Source organism: Colossoma macropomum, unplaced genomic scaffold, assembly GCF_904425465.1.
Source record: "Colossoma macropomum unplaced genomic scaffold, Colossoma_macropomum, whole genome shotgun sequence".
Taxonomy (NCBI): domain Eukaryota; kingdom Metazoa; phylum Chordata; class Actinopteri; order Characiformes; family Serrasalmidae; genus Colossoma; species Colossoma macropomum.
The window spans coordinates 38,394,188-38,417,506 of record NW_023494792.1 but is presented as its reverse complement, the minus strand read 5'-3'; the positions used below and the strand labels follow the sequence as shown (position 1 = coordinate 38,417,506).

At 40.2% G+C, this 23,319-nt stretch overlaps 2 protein-coding genes across 2 annotated transcripts in view; one reads left to right on the top strand and one right to left on the bottom strand.

The window, feature by feature from the left end:
- The window catches only part of syn3 (synapsin III), a 141,223-nt gene that overhangs the window by 66,930 nt on the left and 50,974 nt on the right, over positions 1-23,319 (bottom strand). The window contains exons 5-6 of the mRNA XM_036577108.1: positions 20,081-20,237; positions 17,717-17,806 (exon numbers count right to left, since the gene is read on the bottom strand). Coding sequence (XP_036433001.1) covers positions 17,717-17,806; positions 20,081-20,237 — 247 coding nt within the window. The remainder of the gene's footprint in view (positions 1-17,716; positions 17,807-20,080; positions 20,238-23,319) is intronic.
- On the top strand, positions 861-17,500 carry LOC118812262 (metalloproteinase inhibitor 3). The gene is made up of 5 exons (XM_036577106.1): positions 861-1,086; positions 8,594-8,676; positions 9,631-9,742; positions 12,297-12,418; positions 14,833-17,500. The coding sequence occupies exons 1-5, from the start codon at positions 960-962 to the stop codon at positions 15,028-15,030; spliced, it is 642 nt and encodes a 213-aa protein (XP_036432999.1). The 5' UTR covers positions 861-959; the 3' UTR covers positions 15,031-17,500.

Below are 23,319 nucleotides of genomic sequence, written 5' to 3'. Positions count from 1 at the left end.
AAAGCATGATAAAGAAATGTGGTTAGTTTTAGTTTTGCATTCCAAAGAATTACTATATTGTCACAATACAGTGAAATGTAATTTTTTGGATCTGTGCCCAACATTATTTTTAACAAAATAATTCCATACACCACAGGAAGCTTTTGGTAGTTTGATAGTGTGCTGGCAGTTTGGTTCAGCAACATTCAACTTATATGTAACATTTAGTTCTTTTGTTCATCGGCTCAAAATCAAAACTACCAAACCCACCAAAAGACAAAGACAAACCCATATGCTGTATCGTCTTAGAAAACGGGTGTCTATCTAGATTGGAAATAATCACATCAGACAGCATCATCTCATGTGTTATTCCATTAAGCAAGCATTTTCCAGTTGGGCTGCTGGCTCATAGTGACCAGCTCCAGCAGCCCAGACCAACCACTGGGAAACCTCAGGGGATGACTCTTTCACATTTATTTATTTATTTATTTAATTTCTACTGCTTCTTTCTTTTTTTTTAAACATTAGATGCCATAATTTGACTTAAAAAAATGACTTTAATTTTTTTACTGACGTCACAGTTGATTTTTTTAAGTTTTATTTTTCAAACTTTTTCCAGTTTTTAAATTGACCAATTTTATTTTTTTCTTTTTGACTGATTTTTTTTTTTTTAAAAAAACGACTGTTTCTTTGTTCTCTTTCTATTTCATTTCATTAAAAAAATACAATTGCTATTTCAACCTTTTTTTCTTTTTTTTCTGAAGTCCATTCCAATATGTCATGCGTTTGTTATTTTTAATAGGCAGGCGGGCTGTGGTGATTGGCCGCGCGCGCAGCAGCTGCTGGGGGCGTCTCCCGCTCCTCCACTATATGTAGCCGCACTCAGCAGAGCGCAGACCAGCCGAGGAGACTTTCACTCCACCTTCACCAAGAAACTCAACCGCGAGCGAAGCCCGGACACTTCTGAATAAACTTCCACCATGAAGCTGCGCTACCAGTTGCTGAGCGTGCTGTTGGTCTTCTGCAGTCTGCGTGTGGACTTGCTAACAGAGGCTTGTTCCTGCGCGCTGTCTCACCCTCAGGACGCCTACTGCAGCTCCGACATCGGTAAGTCCCGCTTCAGTACCGCGCTGATAACAGCTGCGCTTACATGTGAGAACAGCAGCTTGTTTCTTATTAGCTTCGTTAGCCTCGGTCTAACTGTTACTAGCACAAATTCTTAAGACAGCTCTAAAAGCACAGAAGGCTCGGTTTTTAAAATCATGTTGAAATTTTTTGTCTCGTTAAAACTCCGGCTCGGTTTTTGAAAGTGCGACAAGTGTTTGACCGTTCAGCATGTGGAGAGTAACGTTAGCTCACCTAGCATGTGTTCAACACTGAGCGCTTGGGTTACTGAAGGAAAGGCTTTTGTAACGACGCAGGTCACTTACTTAAAACACTTCACCACACCTGTACACTGTAAACGATACGAAAAAATAACTTGATGCGTTTCAAAAAATCAATATGAATGGGTCATGACTGGGAGAAATTTAGTGTTTCGCTGCAACTGGACGTGGTAAGAGTTAAGCGTAGCCATGGCAACAAGCCCCAGTGGGCTGCGTGTTGATTTTTTTTTTTGTTTTTTTGGACAAATGACCACTTACTGAAGGGTGGGCAGGCTGTTACTTAGCTGGATAGTGATTTTACTAGAAGCTGGACATCTCCACCCATATATATGTGGAATAAACTGGGCGAAGACCGCAGCTTTATGGGTCTTTGTGGGCCAGTGCTACTTTATCTGGTAGAAAACAGTAGAGAGCTGAACGTTTCAGGAATTTCCACCTCCTTATGCACTGTCTACTCTGCTGAAAAAATCAGAACACCTGTTAAACCTTTTAAATCCTTTATGCTGTGATATCAACCCATCAGGAAAACACAGAATACCATTAGTGACCACTAGACACCACCAGAACCAACAGAAGCTTTTAATAGTTTCTCAGATTTTTTTTCAGCAGGGTGGCTATAGTTCACATGATTATGCAAGCAACACCTTGCTTTATGGCCTTCATAGCAGGAGAATGCTTTCAAATTTTTGTGGAGTTATGCTGGAGTCTGCTCTGCCCTGATCCTGGTGTTATTTCTCTGCTGTTGAGATATAGTCCAGCTTTCATTCCCTTATCAGGAGAACGATGACTTTGACAAATAGCACATGGACTGTGGGGCAAAGTTTTCAGTTGTTCTACGGAATAATAAAGCCTTGATTTGAAGCTGCCTTTATGAGTGTATCCAGACATCAATTTGCTGGTGCTGGTGCTCTTGTGGTGCAAAGAATTCAAGTAGCAGAGCAAGTAGTTGTTTAGAAAGGTTAGATGACCACCGCTAAGTTCATTCCCTTATGATAAAAGAATTATTGTAATAATACAAGAATTTCCATAAGATTCCTATAGGATCCTAAAGAAAACTAAAACAATTACTGGACTGGAGGTTTAAATTTGACAGCTTTATTTATTGTACTCCAGAATATGTAGCTGGCTCTGGGCCACTGCTCTAAAATATCTGCATTTTATTAATTTGACATCATTTGTAGCCATCTACAAACACGTTACATTCCTCCATAATGCTTATTCCGACAGATGTAGTCTCAGCTTCTACATTTTAGAAATGTTCATGTATTGGTAACAATTTCAGCCCAGGATTCCCATACTGGTGCAACCCTAACAAGTGGTATGCAGTTTGAAATTATTATATGTTATTGTATGACTACAGTTCTTTCATGTATGGATCCAGAGAAAATGGTGAAGTTAGAGAAACAAGATGAGAAATGTAAGAGGTCTGAAGAGTAGGCGGTTAAGAGATGCTATTGTGAGCTGCATTCCAGACCACATGTGTATTCATCCATCCATCTATCCTTTACGGCACATACAATACTGACCCACAAATAGAACAAGAAGAAAGAGGGAGATACTGAGAAGGTCACACAATTGGGGTCCACTATGACTACAGTTACGGACAGCCTGTTAGAAAGGAGTGAAACCTATTTAACCATTTTCCCCCTCTTCTCATTTTGGCCTGCAAGTGATCTTTGCCCTAGCAGTGAACCATGCTTGAAGCTCAATGTAAAGGTCATGGCAGAGAAAACAGGAAGCACTGCATTTCTTAAACATATGGCTAGTGTTTCCAAGTACCATCTCCCCCTTGTGGTTAACCACTGATGTTCCACATAGCACTGCATTCTTGTTAAGCCCTGGGCTAGCACAGACGGGAATCCAATCACTCTCTCGCTCGTTTATTTGTGGTAACACAAGCACTATATCGCGTACGCTCCGACTGGGCTCGGTTTCCTCGGCCACGTTTATATAGGCGGCGGATCAGCCGCTGCCTTTCATCTGCTTTAATCTGCCCCTCATCCTGCTGGCCCTGAAAAAACTGGGGCTCTTTGAGATGCAGCAGGCGCGGGTGAGCCCCGCGAAAATCCCTTTTTTCAAGGTCTTCTTTGGTTCTGAACGGCTGCCCAGAGTGCTTCTGAGCGACATGGCCGCATCTGTTGCCGCCTCGCTGCTCTACTCCTACGACTGTGTGGCATCCTCAGTTAAAACAGTGTCAGATCTTTCTTCCACTGCATGAGATAATTCACAATCAACCACGCAGCAGGTCTTCTCTTGAGATGTCATTTTAAGTCTGATATGCATGGAGATGAAAGAGCCACCACAGTTAAAACCCTATCACTGTAGCAGGTGTCATTAACTCTGGTCCTGGAAAGCTAGAGTGCAGCACAGTTTGGTGATTTGTCCTTCTCAAACATACCTGATTCAACTCAGCAGAGTGCTAGTCTCCTGCCCTCCAGGGCCAGACTGATGACCCGGGCAGGACGTCATCCTCGAGTATATTAATTCTGTATGTTGGCATGAAACTGTTATAATTATTGTAGGTTGTAGCTGTATTTGTGCACAGCTTGCTTGTACTTCAACATTTAGTTGTTGATTTTTTATTTTATTTTTTTAATCTTTTGGCAAGAGCAAATAAGGAGATTGGCAGATATAGAATCTATGCATTCCCTTTGCGTGTGCAAACATATTGCTGTAATCGTGTCAAAACACATTCACTCAGGCATCTGTTGGAAAAAAAAAGATGCAGTATATCCACTGCTGTTTTAGTGTCGCCCTCAGATATTTTCAAGCTTGAATAGTGGAAGCCTTTTATTTTTCACGAATATGAAAAATTCCATGTTTGCTTGTTTGTAATTTCAGCTCCTTTGCTAAAACATTAAAAGGTCCACACAGATTTCAGTGCTCCAGGGAGGTCTAGAATCTGGTTTAATTTAGATTCTTGCATAGGTAAAAACTTAATTGACATGATACTTGACTCTTCCTTGTAGAACGACGAAATATGAATTGCACCGTACAGCTGGCTGCTTTGCTCTGGGTGTTTATGAAATGCCTCGTCTTTTAACTTCAAAGGCAACGCAGAGGAAGATGACTCAGCCACATTTAGGCACCCTGTACTCTGTAATCAACAGCACTGCGATGAATCATAAATGTCATCTTAAGCAATTCCCTCCTATCGAGAAGCACAAAGCCAGGGTAGAACACACTGAAAAGCTTCATTATTGGCCACCACTCTTGATGATCACTCCAGAAGTTTTGCCATCATTACACTGTGGTGCTGTTAACTATAGTTAAATTGTACTGGGAATTCATGTATGTTTGCTCAGTTAACCCCCTTTTCTAGAATAAGGCTCATTTCCTGCCTACATGACTGCATCGCATACCTTCAGGTTGGGGTGTAACGGGGTTAATTTTGCACACAGACCCACTTGGCAAAGCTATGGACGGGACTGAAAATGGTCTATTCAATGAGGGCTTTTATGCACCAGATTAGTGTTTTGCCCTACACTTTGGCCGCTGAGGTTTAAGATCCTGCCAAAGCAGCCCAGCCAGGCTGGTTGGGGGGTGGAGGGGCGAGGGGTTGAAGGGCTTTGGGCAGAGGGTGATGTGGATTGTACCATGCAGGAGCGTCTCTGGCAACAACATTTATACAAGGTCAGGTCTTAGCCAGATGCTTGGTAGTAGGGTGGTAGAGAGTGTTACTAAGTATTTATACAGGATAATATTGTATAAGGAACTAACAAGCTAGTAAAATTCAGGGTCACTTGGATTCGCTTTGGACTTTCAGTCAGCCTAAAACAATAAGTTTCAAAATAGTGGCCAGTTAGCCATTTCCTTTTCCATGTATGCCTGCTCCTTCTTTTCTAATTTGACTTAATCGAATGTTCATAATGCTACTAAATATTTAGCAATACTGCTTGTTCTTACTTAATATACTGAGACAAAAGTGTATTCAAAGTGCAATCAAACAATCTGTAACACTGGGGAACTAATTTTGGTGAGTGGTACTCTAAGGCTCATTAAGACTGCGACTGCCCTTTCAGTCACCCGTACAGAAATCTAACTGGCTTAAATCATGTCTGGAATGTTCACTCTCTTTGTGAAATTGCAACTTGTACATAACCATGTAAAATGCAACATGTCCTACACCAGTATACGTATTCTTACAATGATATTATTTTACTACAGCTTACAGTAGTAACGTGTTTTCTGTCTTTTTCCGTAAACACTAATTTGCATTCTACAACCTCCAGAGAAAAAACACTGCTAAAAGCTTGTGAATTTTTGACCAAGTTGCTATGGTACTTTGATGTTTATGTGTCAGATTAGCATATAAATGCTCCATGTCCTTTATGAATCATACATTTCTGCGGGGAAGGATTTTATTCTGTTTGTGCCATAACCCAGTTACCTTTCTCACAGCAAAACGACACAAACGTTCTCAAATTTTCAACTTGTTGAAGCATGAATATGTATGCCATACAGCAACATGCACCCATCTCTTGGTAGTAATGTATTACATGAACTGTAGGAAACAGCAGTTGATACAGTAGAGTACATATTATAGTTTGGGTTCTTAGCGTTCTTTTTATTAAAAAATAGCATGAATGACAGATCTTAATTTCTATAATTAGATAGTTTCTGTGTATTTTCTTTATTACAAAATGTACTTAAAATTTTCAGCTGCACTATCATTGTCACAAAAATCCTGTAATCAAGAATCAAGCATGCTTCATATATTTAAAGGTGTGGTTCACTGAAAATCATTTTTACACAATGTTCCTGTTATCCCAAATATGGTGTCCACATACGTGGACAGTTCAGTTACTTGTTTAATATAGGTGATACAGATCATTAGAAAACTATGGCTGCGTTTGAGAGAGTATTAGGAGGGTTGGTTGGTGGAGGAGTGGTGATGGAAGAGCCCAACAGGGTTAATGGATTATGCAAAGCACAAATTCTGTCTCAGAAGCAGACCTGCTGCTTTCCGCTTGCTTTTGAACTCTTACGCTGCCACCAGCCGTCAGGCAGCCAGATGGCTTTGCTGTCCCAATCTCTTATGTCTTAGTCAAGTTCAAGAGTTGACCCACAGTGTTTGAAGGGTGGGTTCAAGGCAGCATGCCCTGGCCTTTGGATGCTTGACTGCACCAATCTGCTAAGACTGTGGAATACAGGGCAAAATTAATGTTCTTCGAAGCTAGCCCTACTAGTAGTAGAAATCCAAAGGTGCCTGAACACAGTAAGTATTCAAGCAACTGCCACAGTTAGTCATGTAGTAGCTGTGTGGCTGAGTGGGTGTCCTGACTCAGGCCACTTTGTTCTCTAGGTGCAAATTAGGAATGTTTGCTAAGTTACAAGGCATTCTTCACTCTTAAATAGGGACCACATAGTAGAAAAGACAATTTGATGATTACAGTTGTTTGCTTGCTTTTTTAGCTAGTTTGGCTAATACAGAAAAGAAAAGATGTATGAATATGGATCTTTTAATGCTCAGTAGAGCTGTAAAGTTTAATGTGGTTTAATGTGACAGGTTTCATCCTCAAAAAGACAAGCTTGGCCCTAATTATTGTGTATACACCAATGTAATAACCTATGTCACAGCCAAAGTCATGATCAACATGAGTGATTTGGTCTCAAGAGGCTTTCAGAGCCACTATGTTCTGTGATCTTAGGGGACAGAGAGAAAACGAGCTATGAGGCTAGAGAAAACGCTAGAACTTTCTCTCCCCTCTGGGCCTGGGAGCAGCCTGAGGAATGCAAGTCTTAAGGAAATGTGGGAAGGAAATTCCTATGAGGAAAGATAACAAACATCTTAGCTGCTGCGAGATTCCTCTGTCACCTCTCCTTCTGTCTTGACTCTTCCCTCTTTTTCTCTTGGGTCAGGAGGAGCAGGTGAACTTCACACTCTGTCTGGTGTTTAAGAGCTGATAATGCTGAAGGGAGGGGGTGTTTGGGAGCAGAATCGGGCACGACAGGAAAAGTTTATTCATGGCACAAATGAGCCTTCACCTGTTAGCTGCCTCTTTTATAAAGGGATCTGATCATTTCAACCAGTCGGCGAGGAGACGTAAACCAAGCCACAGACGTTTTGACTATTTGTCCTATCTTGCTACTGTTTATGTGAAAGGCAGTCGGATAAGATCTTGGTCTTGTGGCTGTTGAGGCTGCTCTGACTCATGTAGGTTTGTCTCGCACAGCGAGGGAGTCAATGGTAAGATGGTGTAATGCTGACATGCCCTCATTCACTGCTCTCGCAGGAGACATTTTAGTTTCTCACCAAAGGAAGGCAGACAGAAAGATAAATTGGGAGATGCCCTTTGAACAGATTCCATTTTGATAATTCAAAATCTGGACAGTAGTAGGTCTTGATACCTTAAAAATCCCATAAAAACTGGCCCTGAGTCCCCTGCAGATAAGTTACTAGGACAGTAGATAATGCTGCTCTATTTACCTTGTAAGTTACATATCAAAGACAGTTTACATTTTCAAAAATATGCCTGGGTTTAAGCTGTGTCAATGTTATATATATTTGTTGTTTATTACCTTACTGCCCATCTAGGAAATCAACATGAAACATGATGGCTGTCTCCTCTGGTTTATGCATGGTATTGCATGTCCAAACACTAAGTTAAACAATAAAGCTCTCATTCACTGCCTGCTCTTTGCCTGGTTGTAAGACTGAATAATCATATGAAAAGAATAGCTTGATCTGTCATGCTAAGGCGGAATGAAAGATAGTAGCCACTAATCAGCACGTCATTTGTCTAAATGCTAATTGGTGGCTGTTCATTTTCATTCATTCTTAGCTTTTTTGAATTCATTCTTAAACAGTACATGCCATACTCTAAATTATTTATGTATAATATTTTGTTCAACTAGACACAAAATTCTTCCATGCAAAGGAACCATCTTCCAAGTTTCATTACTGTGCGCTCAATAAACACATGTAAAGCAATTTTCATATGCATCCAGAATGTGAGTGCTGACTGCTTGCCTAGAATTTGTCAATATAATAGTTTTTATTAGGCTCTAAAAGGCAAAAGGTGACCTCAGTCAGCACTCCTACCATTTCATCCAACCCCTGAACTCAGCTGGTGGAAAAACAGCTACTTAAATCTGTTTACCACTGCTGTTCTGGCTTTGTTCTGTTTCATCAGAAGCATCTGGGTTTCTGCTACTGCTCCCTCTGCATGAGACTCAAGCTGTCTGTATGACATTAACCAGGACGTGCTCATGTGCTTTGTTCACAGTGATCCGAGCCAAAGTGGTGGGAAAGAAACTACTAAAGGATGGACCTTTTGGCACCATGCGCTACACAGTCAAACAGATGAAGGCAAGTCAACAGGACTATTGTCACGACAAGAAAGTCACATTAAACTGCTCATGCACTACAACAACGCTACTACAATGCTATTGTAGCACTATCTTACACCATGTTCTAGAAGTACAGGAAAACAGGCAACACAAAAGTACCCAGGTTCACTCAGTCATTAAATGGAAGGGCAATGTATGCTAACTTGATTACGAAATACTACACATTCCAAGTGCATGACTAAACGCGAGAAAAGTCACTTGACTAAAACAGGTGCAGACTGCAGGACAGGCCCACACCACGTCTTCTGTATGAAGACATCTATGGCTGCTAGATTCAGATAATGTCCTTGTAATGAGGCTCTGTCAGGAAGGCTGAGGCCATTGTACAACAACAGAGGAAAAGCCTAACTGTAGGCTAAGTGTAAGTATTTTCAGAGCGCTTTGAATTAGCTATGATGCTATCAAACATTTACATATCTTTCTGTTTGTCTCATTGAAGTTTAACTACAACAAAAGACTTGCAATACCTAGAAAAAAATTCCCTGGAACTGTGCTCAGAGCTCATGTTTTTCCCATAAACGCTGGAGGGTTAAGCTTGCTGTGGCTGGTCCTCGCAGTCTGTCCTAATTTTTCTGAAAATGGTGCATCTAAGCAGGGATTTCCTTTTGCTCCTTAGACAAATAAATCACGCTGGCCAAAACAACAATTCTCGGGATAAACATTTACTCTGCCTGTAGGCGCCTAGTTCACCTGAACTCAATAAAGTAGGTAAAAAAAATCTTATTTGAGACACGGATGAAACAGTCTTCTGCCCTTACATGTAATTTTGCTTTTTTCTAACATGTACCAATAATCCCGTACTGCCTGTTATCAGTTACATGCATCTGGATGGTCTTAAGGAACTTTGGTCAATTTTGGGTAACTTTTCACAAAACTCAGACATTAATGCTTAATTCACTTTTTCCTCCTATAGATGTACAAAGGATTCAACAAAATGCACCATGTCCAGCACATCTACACAGATGCTTCGGAGAGTTTGTGTGGAGTCAAGTTTGACCTTAACAAATACCAGTACCTGATCACAGGTGAGTTCAAGCTATATGATTACTAAACCACTGACTAAGCCTCGGTGAAATTACTCTGTGAGGATCATCTCTGCTGTAGTAATAAAGCAAGTGCACGTGTTTGTGTATGAAGTTGTCTTATAACTACAAAATCAGAAATTACACCTTTTAGAAATACAGTGCAAAAGACAAAATTGTTATTGTAATGAGAGTAGCGGTCTCTAAAAAGTGATTAAAGGTCTCAGTAGTAGCAGGCCATTTGTGGGCATGCCCTCTGCTTCACCCAGGGTAATGCATTCCCCACACTACAAAAGCAAAGTTGCTAATGGCAGCCAAACTTTGCTTGGCTTAAATGCACTAGACCTCCACCCAACCACCCAGCGGCACACACAATTGCTGCAAGTGACAAACTTTCCCCCTGTTTACAGCCCCTTGAGCAATATTGAGCTTAGCGCACACACAGGGCCTGCCGTTTCCTTTCCTCTGGCCTGCAACACAGCATGAAGAAAATCCCTGCACATGTTTAACGGTCTGCAGGAAGTTCTGTTGGGGCAGGTTAAAGGCATGTTAAAAGCAGTGGAATGGCCACATCCTTTGCACAAGCTCCTCCTGCTGAATGAAGAATATACTTGAGGTTGATGGTTGACCTAACCATGCTCAGCCCAGAAATTTGTAGTAACTGTCGTGAGGTCAAGCTACCAACAATTGGCATTTAACTTAATGAGAAATTGCAGCTTTGTTTGGAGTTGCTATATAACATTCAGTTTTCAGTTTAAAATTCTTTGCTACTGAGCTGGAGTATGTATATAGCTAATTGAAATTACACTTAGAAAGTTGGGAAAGACAACAAAAGTCATCCTGCTTGCACATCAAAAAAACTACACCCAATGTATATGTGACCTTTCACACACATACAAATAAACATTGGAAATGAGTAATATACTAAAATTTTTCATTAGGCTGAATAAGATTATTGTAAATGTTCTGTAACGCTTTTCCAACCTACCAACAGTTGCTAGGAAATATAGTGCTTGTCGGTGGAGTATGGACAGGTCAATTACAGAACTACACAAGTTTTCATTTGGCTGTGAGTCACAAATTGAAGCTATCTGAGGTAGGTTTAATACTGACATAAGGCAATGGCAAATAGTATAAAGGCCTTAATTGTTGGAGATTGGCTTGATTGAGTCACATACTCGTCATGCACCACAGCCTTACCTCCTCTCTCTCCCTCTTGCACACAACACTACAGCCTTCTTGCATGCGTTTCGTTTGGGTCCATAATTGGGTCTTTCATCCCAGGAGACCAGTATCAGCTCTTTTTATGAGCTTTTTTAACACCCTGAGATCAGCCAGATGATGAGTTTTGCTTTGATCGCTCCGTGTGTGCTCCCCACGTGAAAAACTTTGTGGGAGCGCACACCACTCGAGAGCCTGATAAGATCTTCTACCAGCATCTAAAATAATCTCACCATAAGTATAAGCTACCACAAGGGAGACAGCATACAGCCATGGTCTTAGTCTACTGCCATGCCAGTGTGGCTCCAAAGCAGTGCTGGGCTGGTGCACCTGTTGCAGAGGTTGGGATCCTGTCATAGGTGATAAGCCGCAAAACAGCCAAAAGCTAAAAATAACTGCTAAAGGACCTTTGGAGAATCAAGATATAGAGGGAGGCAGTTTAATCTAATGGCACAGTGCAAGATTGGTTTACCATAGCTAACAGGCCTTAAACCCCTATGACCTAAATACTGCATATCTATGTAACATACTGATTATAAAATGCATAAAAATATGCTGCATGTAATACTCAATCCTATGTCTTTGAGAGCTAGCGTGCCTACTCTTTCTGTAGAAATGATACGAGGACAGTGTTAAAGAACCTTTTAGGAAACTGAAGATGTTCACCCTTCAATACAGTGAGCAACAATAAGTCTCCCCAAGAAACCTGATTGCATTCATAGTTTAGTATTGCATGTACAACGTATGCCTTATAAAAAAAAATGTCTAGTTTTGACGTAAATTGGTCAGCTCTAATCTCATCCTAACTATGTGTTCTTGATCTCTGTCTCATTCCCTTTGAGTCTGAGCAACCTAGCAGGAGAAAGAACTGAAAATTGAATGCATACCACTGCTGGCTTGCTGCTAGCACAACACACAAATAGTAGAGATTAGCTTGTGTGTCTACAATTAACTACCTAAGAAAAACCTACTGCTCCTACTACCCATGGTGGTGCTGGTGGTAAAACATCTGTCCATTTCTTTAAATCAGAATCAATAGGTTTGTACTTCTACAACTGAATATTCCCAAATATTCCCAACCCCCTGCCTTTGTGTATAGTTCTGCTTGAGTGGAGAGGTGAGAGTCTTGGACAGGTGGATGCCAATTAAGCATGCTCATTGGAATTAGGCCACACTCTAGTTCTCAGATAGGTCTGATCAGCAGGTTCATCTGTATTTTGGGCAATGTTTCATAATATTTTAAATTCTTTTTTTCCCATTCAGACTTTGCTGGATGTTTAATGGAACATTAGTATACATATTCAGTATTTTAACTGTATTCTCTGGGACTTCACAGGTCGTGTCTATGATGGAAAGGTCTACACAGGGCTGTGTAACTTCAATGAAAGGTGGGAGCGTCTGTCTCTCGCCCAGAAGAAAGGGATTAACCATCGCTACCAGCTGGGCTGCAACTGCAGGGTGAGTGGTGGCGGCTGTGCAGCACCAGGGCTGAAGGAGTTGGGGCATGCAGGGCAGGAGAGCGACCGCCCACTCAGTACTGGTCGCAGGGGCAGGCGCCGGGGCCGGGGTAAAGCCAGGAACAGACTTTTGTTCAAACACAATACACTACTCTGATATGCTGGCATTTCAACATAGATTGCCACACACACATACACTTGAACACAATGTCTTAGCTAGTTGTACACCAGTGAACCAAAGTTCTCCTTTACGGAAGGCAAAGTGATTACACTCAGTTTAGTGTATGCAACAAAAGTTCATTCTAGGTAATTTAATAACAGTGGCAAAGAGCTTGTAAAAGATTTCAAAGTTCAGATGTTGAGCAGTCTGATCAAATTGGTGGTTCTCTGCCACCTTTGGCTGGTTGCCAAAGGGATGGCTCCCTGTATTTTGCCCTCAACCCATGCACTTCTTGCATTTGAACATGTGGGTTAGACTGTACTATGGAAAATGTAGATAGAGATGTCAGAGCTTGTAAGGTAAATGGAAGATATATAGTTCCACAGGAACTATAAAAGCACTTAACCAGACCATGATTACTTTCCCTGTCAGTTTAATCCCAGGATAAGAGGACATACTTGCATGTGAGACCTGTCCCCTAATGGCTGATCAGATATTTGACTGAAACTCTTTCTTGCCTTTATTCTGAAATCCTACACTAGACATGTGCTGCTAGCATTGACTAGGTCACCAACGAGCAAACAAAGTGTGAAAAACTAATTGTGATATATCACATGTTGATCATCTAGTTTGTGGAAAAATGGAGAAATATTTACAATTAAACACCCCTTAAAGCCCCAAAGTTAAGAACCTGTAAAGAACCTGCGTGCGTGTGAGAATGAATGTGTACTCACACACTGGCTTATCCACACTCTTCTTAGCTCAATGCTTGCATCATACTTTACTGGTACTCATACCATATCATTACACTTGGCTTTGACTTACGACTTCTTCTTTAGCAAATTATTATTCAGGGCTTCTGCATGCCAATCCCACATGCCCAGATTTTTTTGTTTGAGTCACAAAGAACTCAATGTTACACAGACTGCTCAAATAATGCATCTGAATAATGTAACTTCTAAGCCAGGACATGCATATCATCACACCAGCTTTAAAGCACACACATATTCTTTGAACACCCTTCTATCAGAGCCTCTGCCTGTCTTAACACGAGCCTTCTGGCATAGATGAGTCCTTTTAAAGAGTTGGACACAGGTGTGTGTGAAGAAACATGTCCTTGTAAGGCATTTTTAGTAGCGTTCTACAAGAACGGTTGCTGAACATTTCTGCAGCTGACAAGCATTTAGCCTTCTATTCATAATCCATCTGGAAATTACACTTTAGAAACTGGTCTGTTCTGTTAATGCATTTTTTTTATTCTCATTCACCTTCAGCATCTCTCTGAAAATCTAAATGTGATTCATCATTGGCATTTACATCTGTTAAGCACAATATGCAAATAATGAAACTCTTTTAGCTCGTCTGCATCCGCAGTAGCTGTTTTCAAAGAAGAGCTTAATGAGTTTAATTCATAGCATTCATTCAAGAGCTCCTTCAAACTTGGAGGAAGTAGCAAATTCTAAGTGCGAAGCTCACAGCAATATCTGTGATCAGTTGCAAGCACACAGACATAAAAACTTGTTATCACCTCTCGTTAGCTTATTGAGGGAATTAATTACCTGGCTTATGCTTTATGAAAGGCTTCATCGGCTCTGCCCTTAGTTGATATGCCCCTTAAATGTAGCGTTGCTGTAATTACGGTTTTTAGTTGAAAAAAAAGGAATATTGCAAACTCACATGTACACATTTTAGTTGCTTTTGTAGACAATTAAGCACCTGGAGCCCCATTTATAAAAAATGGCATAGATTTGTTTGATCTTATATCTTAAGAATTTTGAAACAGACCAAGATGGTGTTTCATAAGTTCCGAATTTACCACGAAAGCACTGAAAATCCCTGACAATGTTTTAACTGCTAAGTAGAATATTTTAAACATGAACTTACAGACTGAAACTCTGAAACCCATGTCTTTGGTGTGCTAATCTGACAAATTCTCATGCACATCAGTGAACCAGCATCTGCAGTTTGTGCCAAAGTATGGCTCGTGCCCCAAGTTATCATGTGCTTTTCTCTCATGTGTAATAAAGTAAAATGAATCCTCACTGTTTCCTAAACTGGTCACATTTACCATCACATTTTTGCCATTTTTATAAATGAGCCCCCAGCAATGCTGGTAAACCTTCCTAGATTAAGGTTTTAAAAATGTAGTCTCCAAAAATGTAAGAAATGAAGAGAGTGAGTCTGCGTCCTCCTTCTTAATTTTACTTCCTGCTTTGAAGCTACAGATCTGTAGTCTTGCTCCTCTCTCTCTGTAGATTAAGCCTTGCCACTCCCTGCCCTGCTTTGTGACCTCAAAGAACGAGTGCCTGTGGACGGACATGCTGTCCCACTTCGGCTACCCTGGTTACCAGTCTCGCCACTATGCCTGCATCCAGCAGAAAGAGGGCTACTGTAGCTGGTACCGGGGGATGACCTCGCGCGACAAAACCATCATCAACACCACTGACCCCTGAACACTCCTAGCATCTTCCGTACCCTCTTTTTCTTATTAAACCCAGCTTCTTTCTACTACCCCTCAAACCCATTTCTTTTCATAAATTACCCTTTAGTCTGCCTTGTTATCCATACGGAGAAATAGGTCATCTTGCCAACTACGCCAACTTTAACTGGTGCCTGTGGTAGCACTTTTGATGTAAACAATACCCATGTTCTACTGCGTCCAGTTACGCTGTGGTCACTCTACCAGCTTTCTGCTGTCCACAGAGACACACATTTAGCAGTTACTGCCCTCAAATGGACTGATCAAAGGGAGAGACAAGAGTTATATCAGGGGAAAAGTCTTGCCATTGAAACGTGCCATTAATATTAATAATTTACATACTATTGAAAGTATGATTTTGATATTTTGATATGTTTTAGATATAAGTGCTCACAAGATGTCAAAACAAAGAAATCAGACTAAACAAAGTTCATGACACCTAGGACATTTAAGTGAAGCCCCTTTGCAATTTCTTGTGTCCCCCTTATTCTTTTGAGAATGCACTAAAGCAACTTTTTATGCTGCTGGCGCTTTATCAGCAGAACTGTCGCATGTAAGAGGTATAATACTTCCAGTACTCTGATATAAAGCAATAAGTGTTACATGTGTGGCACCAACACACAAGCCATGAATAAGTTTGGTGCCAACACATAGCGTCTTGAAACAGCCCACGTAAAGATTCTCAATAATGGCCAATCAGAGGACAGTGTCAAATATGAGGTAGTAATTTATTAAAGCAATACCTTATGGTCCTCACGCAGAAAGCAGGAATGTTGATGTATTGTTTTATGGTGATTTAGCATTATATGAATAATTGTATGTGTGTATACCTAGGTCCACAGTGTATACTGTAAAACAGAGGTATTCAAATGACAGCTCTCACAGATCTGGAAAGTAAAGATATTTCAACCAGCCTCTACCAGGCTTGATACAGTCGACAACCATTTACATTAACTCTTACTACAAGTAATTCCAAAATCCTAGACCAGATTTGGTTTGGAGATTTGAAAACCTCTGCTGTAAGATATCTATTTATAAATGATCTCTGCTTGCCTCTTGCTTTGTGCTGTAGAGTTCCGTTTTTGCAATATAATCTCATGTATTAAGAATGTATGTTTTAATAGCCACAAATAATAACAGATTATATATATATATATATATATTTTTTACAAGCAAAATGAACCTTATAGCACAAATTTTGGGGAACACTTATTTTCTTGAGCAGGGCAATAGATGCAATTTATTTTGTTTCTCTTGCTGTTTATGATATAAGCTAAGAAACAATGACCTGACTGAAACCTCTGTTACATGTTATGAACACTAACAACACTACAACAAACATTACATCTACCGAGTTAGCTTTAGGTATGAATCACAGAGAATGTTCAATTGGCTTTCTACTTGGACTGCAGGACCATTTTTATCTGGACTGAGAAACTGCCCCATAGTATTTTAAAAAGGGGTACATGTCCTGTGCAAATATATCAAACCACAGGCCCCAGAAATCACATCAGTGCCAACAGTTGCTGGCTATTTTCTAAGGAAAGATGATGCAATGTTAAGAACTGTATTTGTACAATGATTATGAGCATTACATTGATGGTACTTCACTCTCCAAAAAATTAGCTGGCTGGTACTAACAAACATTGTAAAGTCACAGTATAAACAGAGGTTTTAGCCATGGATAAAGTATTTCTGTAAATGTAAAAGTATTAAAATATTTCAAATGAACAGATGCAAATAATTTTGATTTTTATCACTAAACTCTTTTGTTTTTCTATTTTTCTTTTTCTCATATGGGGAGTATACGCATTATCTTCAGTCCATTCCTCTCCAAGGGACTATGGTGTTTTGGGTTGTGATGACACAAAAAACAGTTCAGTTATTAGACACCTATTTCTGAATCATAACTTATCCATATGTCTTCAGCTTATTGCAGTGCACTCTGCCAGGAGAAAATACACTTATTACAGTACTGCAATAATAAGTGAATTACTGAATTAAAGTAACAATGCCATCTCAAGTCCCAGATCACTATAGTCTCCATCACTTTAATGGGGGTCATGCTAATGTAAAATAGTGTCTGCTTAACACACCCTGCAGTCAATCCTGTCTTGGACGTGTTTGGAGAAAAAGGCTGAGAATGATGAGGCGAGTCTTTGTGTACAGTGAGTGTGTGTGTATGTGTGTAAACAGCGATTCCTAAGGGTGAACGTTTTCCCGTAGGGGCTTACAGAAATGTTCTGATTTTTAATTTCTGTGTTTTATATTTTTATAATAAAGATTTAATGAAAATCACATTTGTGAACATGTCCTATTTAACAAAATGTATGTTTATATTTTACATATGAAATTCCTATTTGAATACCTGTCTTAAACTGGACAGGATGTTTGTATATACATGATATCAGATTATAAATAAACAAATCATGGTTGTTCTTGTATGTTCTTCCTTGTATAGTGAATCAATCAAAAGTACATCAATCAATACATGGATAATAAGAGGAGGCAACTCCTATACAACCTAAAAGAAACAAAGCCTTAATTCAATGAAAATCTGCAGTCTTAGCCTTCAATTAACATTACTTGGATTGGGACTGGGAGCTCTGAGTGGTCATATACAGAGGAGCAGTCAATGAACAGTAGGTCCAGGCACTCACCATCTGTGTGTGGTTGGGGAAAAATGTCTGCTCATTCAGTGGGAACTTCTCTGGACCCAAGGCATGGTAGAGTTTGATCATATGGGAAAACTGCAAAGAAACAAAAACAAACGTGCAGTTCTGAGTCATAGCAATGTTACTTCACACATCAGTAATGTTGGTAAGACATTCCACATCATGAACATAGCTAAATTTAGATCATGTGTCATGCTGCACAATGCTAAGAAGTTGATTCCTGCTTCTAACAACATCTTATTTACTGCATTTACTAAAAAGTAATCTTGTCTTTATGTGAAACACAAATGACAAACACACATGAAAGGTGCTATTAAAATAAACATCTGTGTCTTTTTCAACAACAGTCTCTGTAGCACAGTGACATTAGGAATCACATCTGAGGCTAATGCATCCGAGCAGTTCAAATATGGAATTTTATGTCTTCTCAGAGTCTTTTGTTTTGCTTGTTGAGCTGTAGTTGAATGCCATCTAAAGCCAGACATACACTGCAATTTTAGAAATCTTCTAAAATCTGAAGTTCTGAAGTTCTTTGGTGAGTCACTGGATGTTTGAATAGTCAGTAATATACGGACAAAACCTTTGATTTGAAAATGCTTGGTCCATGCTACTTTAAACGCGGCCTCTATAGACAGCACTGTCTGCAGACAATTTTAAATAAAGCTGTTTGATATTTTTCATATTTTTTATATACTTCAGATATTTTATGACCTTCAATGTTTAAAATATATTTTAAGACATTTTAGATACCATAAGAAACAAATTCTGATGTGTTTATGTGAGGTTGTAAGTTTAGATTTCACAATAAAGCCCTTACATACCCACACAAGGGCCCACCCCATCTTCTCCAGTCCTCCAACCCTCAGGAGTGCCCAGCATGTTTTGTCTAAATCTAAGATCTGTTTTGTCTGTGGCTTTGCCCCAAAACAAAGGAAGCCAAGACTGTTTAACCACCATTGCATCAGCAGCCTTCAGTAGATTGTAAGCAGGTGGTCTCATCACCTAAACTATCCGTGCTTGCTGCTGTCCTTAAGAACATCACTCTTCTTGTTCTTGTGTTTGCTGGCATTTTAGCAGGGCAGGGAAATGTTTCTCTCAGCTGCGGTCTGTTAGATTTGCCTGGCATAACATTTTATGTACTGAAAGCTTTGCACAAAGGCTGCACAATACATGGTTTGTTAAATTTTATTGTGATATCGGCCTTTGCATCTTTGCATCTATATTCAAATGAGCCCTGTAACCCAATAAATGTTTTACTGTAAGCTGTGAGCATCCTGACCAATCTTGACACAGTACTAGGTAAGTGTTTCTGTGGGTGTTCTGACAGATCAAGGTTTTTGTGCACTCCTACAAAAGTAAATTCCTTGGGTCAAAGTAATGCAGGCCAATCTTTAACACACCTATCTTGTCACATTATCAATGTGTATTATGATACACTAAAGTGTTTATAGTATATTGCAAGGTTTTACAATTGTAACATGAAACAATATAATTGCAGTACTAGTGTTTGTCCATATCGTACAGCCCTATTTTGGACAGTTAAATCTAGCATCTATCGTTTATTACAGGGGTGCCAAATATACAGCCCGTGGAACAAAACCGCCCAACTGTGGTTCCTAACCAGCCTACAAGATGCAGTTCATGTTCTACATTAAAACCACCTTGTGGACCGTAATTGACCGATTTTAGAATTGACAGGACACTCATCCACTGTTTAGCAACTAAACTATGCTAAAATTTCACCCCTGAAGCTGAAAATGTTTTGAGATGAACTCTGAATGACCAAACTCACAGCAGAATCTCAAAACTATAAACAGACAACATTATGCTGGCTCTAAAGTAAGCTAAACCTTTCTTAACATAGCTGCTGACATGCTGTTGACAGTTTAATAAATCAGTTTAATTTAAAAGAGAATAAACAGGACTGTGTAGTTCCCATGTATTTGATTAAACCAATCTGTTTCAAGATAACTATTAATTTATGTGCACACATGCAAACCTTTGCATTCTAAGAGGTTTGCTAAAAGCATCCTGTAAAAGAGGACATATCCTCAGCAACCAATGCTGAACCAACTAACTTTAGTCTGCTTGTATAATCTGTTTTGTAGGTGATATTTTTGCAATCGGTTTGTTCAGTCAGAATGTATCTTTTAGATGGATGACAAAATGAACACATTTATGAGAAGCTGATGTGTTGTTGGCCTATTAAACTGATTTTAGCCCAATGTAATGTGTGGCTGTATAATGTGCCCATAAAACGAGTTTGACACCCCTGGTCTATTAGTGAGTGTGGTAAGTAACCAAAAAACCTTCTGTAGCAAAAGACAGTAGCACCGAAGCATCACTCACAACCCAGGGTTTGCTGCAGAAATTGTAGATGGAGTGCAGGGAGTTGATGCTAGCTACGCCTCCATACTGCAGCCCAATCACAAGGCTTCTGAAGTCCTCTCCTGGGGTCATACTGAAGGCGTGCTGGCGAATCAGGACAAAGTCTGGCTTGAAAGACCTGCGAAGAAAAAAACATTACAATAATAGAAGTATCCTGTCGAAACATGGACATTTATGTTCACTTTAATTATTGCTGACCCTGAGCTTCACAACACTGGTATTGCAGAAGTGCAATCGCTGAATGGTTTATTGTGTGCTGTAAGCATCCTGAGATGAATCTCGCATCTCGTAATCCAACATCATACATAACTTATATATATGTGTGTGTATGATATGAAGTCCTTAACCACATCACACCAAGGAATAGAGTTCACTAACACGTTTCAATATTATGGAAGTTACAGAACGTCCAAATACCCCATAAACCCCTTCTAATTAGTGTTTTTAGCTACTTTAGGGTGCACCCATTGCTGATACAGGTGTTCACCTGCATACTCACAGCTTGTATAATCGCCATAGAAAAGCACTGCCAATAGAATGGAACTAGCTGCAAATAAGCCTAAGGTCAACATGTCCAATACCAGGTAATAGCTAGAGTGGTGTAAAGCCCCCCAGCAGTGGGTTGTGGAGCATTGGAACTATGTTCTCTGGAGTGATGAAGCTTCATCCAGTACCTTTGGGACGAGTTAGAGTGGCGTTTTTAATCGAGAACGAATCATCTATCATCAGTACCTGACCTCACTAATGCTCTTGTGGCTGAATACAATTAAATCCTCACAGCAATGTTCCTACAGCAAAGAGAGGTTACTGCAGCAAAGGGTGGACAAACTCCCTATTAACACTACTTGGAAACTGCAATATGCTGTGTTATCCTTATTGTTGGGTCCTGAAAAGAGTATTGAACTACTGCCTTAATGTCCCATCTTAACCCACTGCTCTACTGCTACAGTGATGACTAGCTCAATTGGAGAACAGGTTTATTTTGGTTTTGTTGTTTTTCATTTATTGCAACCTAAAATATTTCAATGATTTCTTCCATAATATTGTGCAGCTCTAACTCTAATTAACGGTTACAAAATGTTACAAAAGAGTAACACCAGAGCGGCTGTAATGTTTCAAACTGACCTGTCCAGATAGTATCTGTCACGGCACTAACACATTCCGTTTTGGCTGAGTGTTTACAGTGAACGACTCCATTATTCAGAAGGCGATGAGGAAGGGAGGGTGAAGGGGAGGAGAGCTGATGTGTATTTCAGAGAGCTAATCTTTCCGGCCGATCTATCTAATTAACGCCCACTAATCCTTCTCATTACAAACTGTTCTGGGATCAGGGCCAGGCAGGCCCACTGGGATTTGGGAGTGTTGTATTACATCTGGGTTTGATTAAGATAAACTTGGGCAAAAAAGCAGACCCACATTGCAAGGAGGTATGCATCTACCATGACGCCCCCCCCCCCACACAACAACAACTGCTGAATGTTGCGTCTCGTTCTGCAATAGAGACTATTTTGGATTTCCATGTTTTGTCTAGATTTTCATCAACAGTTCAGTGATTAAATAAATCAAGATCAGGATTCTGTCAATCAAGTGACTTGAAAATGACCTCCAAGTTCCTCATTCATGGAGGCATCTTTCAACAGACATGAAGAACTTCTTTTTATCATCCATCTAATGTCTGGAACTCACAAAAGCTGAAACACAATGAAAACAGCTTATTTCAACCTAATATTTAATCAACAAGTTTAATCAACACATTTTGTTTATCCGTTTGATTCTCTTAATTATACTCAAAAATGTACATACAAATGTGAGTCAAACTACAGAAATCAGATCTGAGGTTGACAGAGACTACAAAAGCCTCCTCTGCCTGTTACAAGATATCTCTCTGCCTCTTTCTATCTTCTTGGTGTCAGTCTCATGGTTAACCACATAGATAGCTAGCCAAATAGGTGCATAGACTGATAAAGAAAAGAAGGCCAGAGAGAGAGAGAAAGAGAGACCTTCAATACACAACAGCAAATTTGAGTGAATCAGTAAGCCTCTAAACGTCACTGATGCAGTAACCACCTCTTTGTCATTTTACCTTTAGCTTTATCCAATTTCTCCATCATTAACCTTTCCCTTGCCCCAGAGAGCAGGTCGAGTAACAATCAGACTTTGTTTCCCAAATGCCCCGTACCAACAGTTATTCACTACCAGTTAGATTATTCAACCTTTTGTACATTGACATAGATATCCCAGAGGGCCACTGCTTCTGTCCAAAACGTGCTCTAGAACACATTGTGCATGAATAAACTGAGAACATTGTGATTTTTCCACTCTCTTTAAATAGCCATTCCTGCTATACAGGGCATGCAGATAAGAGAAATACTAGAGAATAGCACGCAAGACCAGCTTGCAGCTTTCTCACAATTGGGCTGTTGTGTGGAGTAAAAATAAAGTTAAAGGGAGACTGTATGATGGTTGTGTGTCATGGTGAGGAGGCCCAGTGGTGAACACTGAGGTTATTTTGGGAAGGGTTCTGCTATAGGCATCCACACAGAGCTGGTCAGCTGAGTGGAAGAGTCGCAGAAGTCAAAAGCCCTGCTGGGGCTCATATTAGCACATTAGGAGTTTAATAATTAAAAAAAAGAAGTAAATTCACCTTTCGTTTTTAATGTTATGATTGTGGTCAATTTACGATTTATCCTGTAGCCTAGAGGTGAACACACTCATATCAAACTCTGTTGCATGCATTCTGAACACAACACTTTCTCACAGCATCACTGACATAGTAACAGTAACTCTAACCCTAAATCTAACCCTATTGTTTGTTCATTTTGAATTGGAAATAGTACTTGTTACTGCTTTTGTCTTCTTTTTGTTGACATTGGAATTACATTATGGGCGGCACGGTGGCGCAGTAGGTAACGCTGTCGCCTCACAGCAAGAATGGCCTGGGTTCGATTCCCGGCTGGGTGACCAGGGTCGTTTCTGTGTGGAGTTTGCATGTTCTCCCCGTGTCTGCGTGGGTTTCCTCCGGGTACTCCGGTTTCCTCCCACAGTCCAAAAACATGCAGTCAGGCCAACTGGACATGCTAAAATTGCCCCTAGGTGTGTGACTGTGTATGTCTGTCTGTCTGCCCTGCGATGGACTGGCGACCTGTCCAGGGTGTATCCTGCCTTCCGCCCAATGACAGCTGGGATAGGCTCCAGCACCC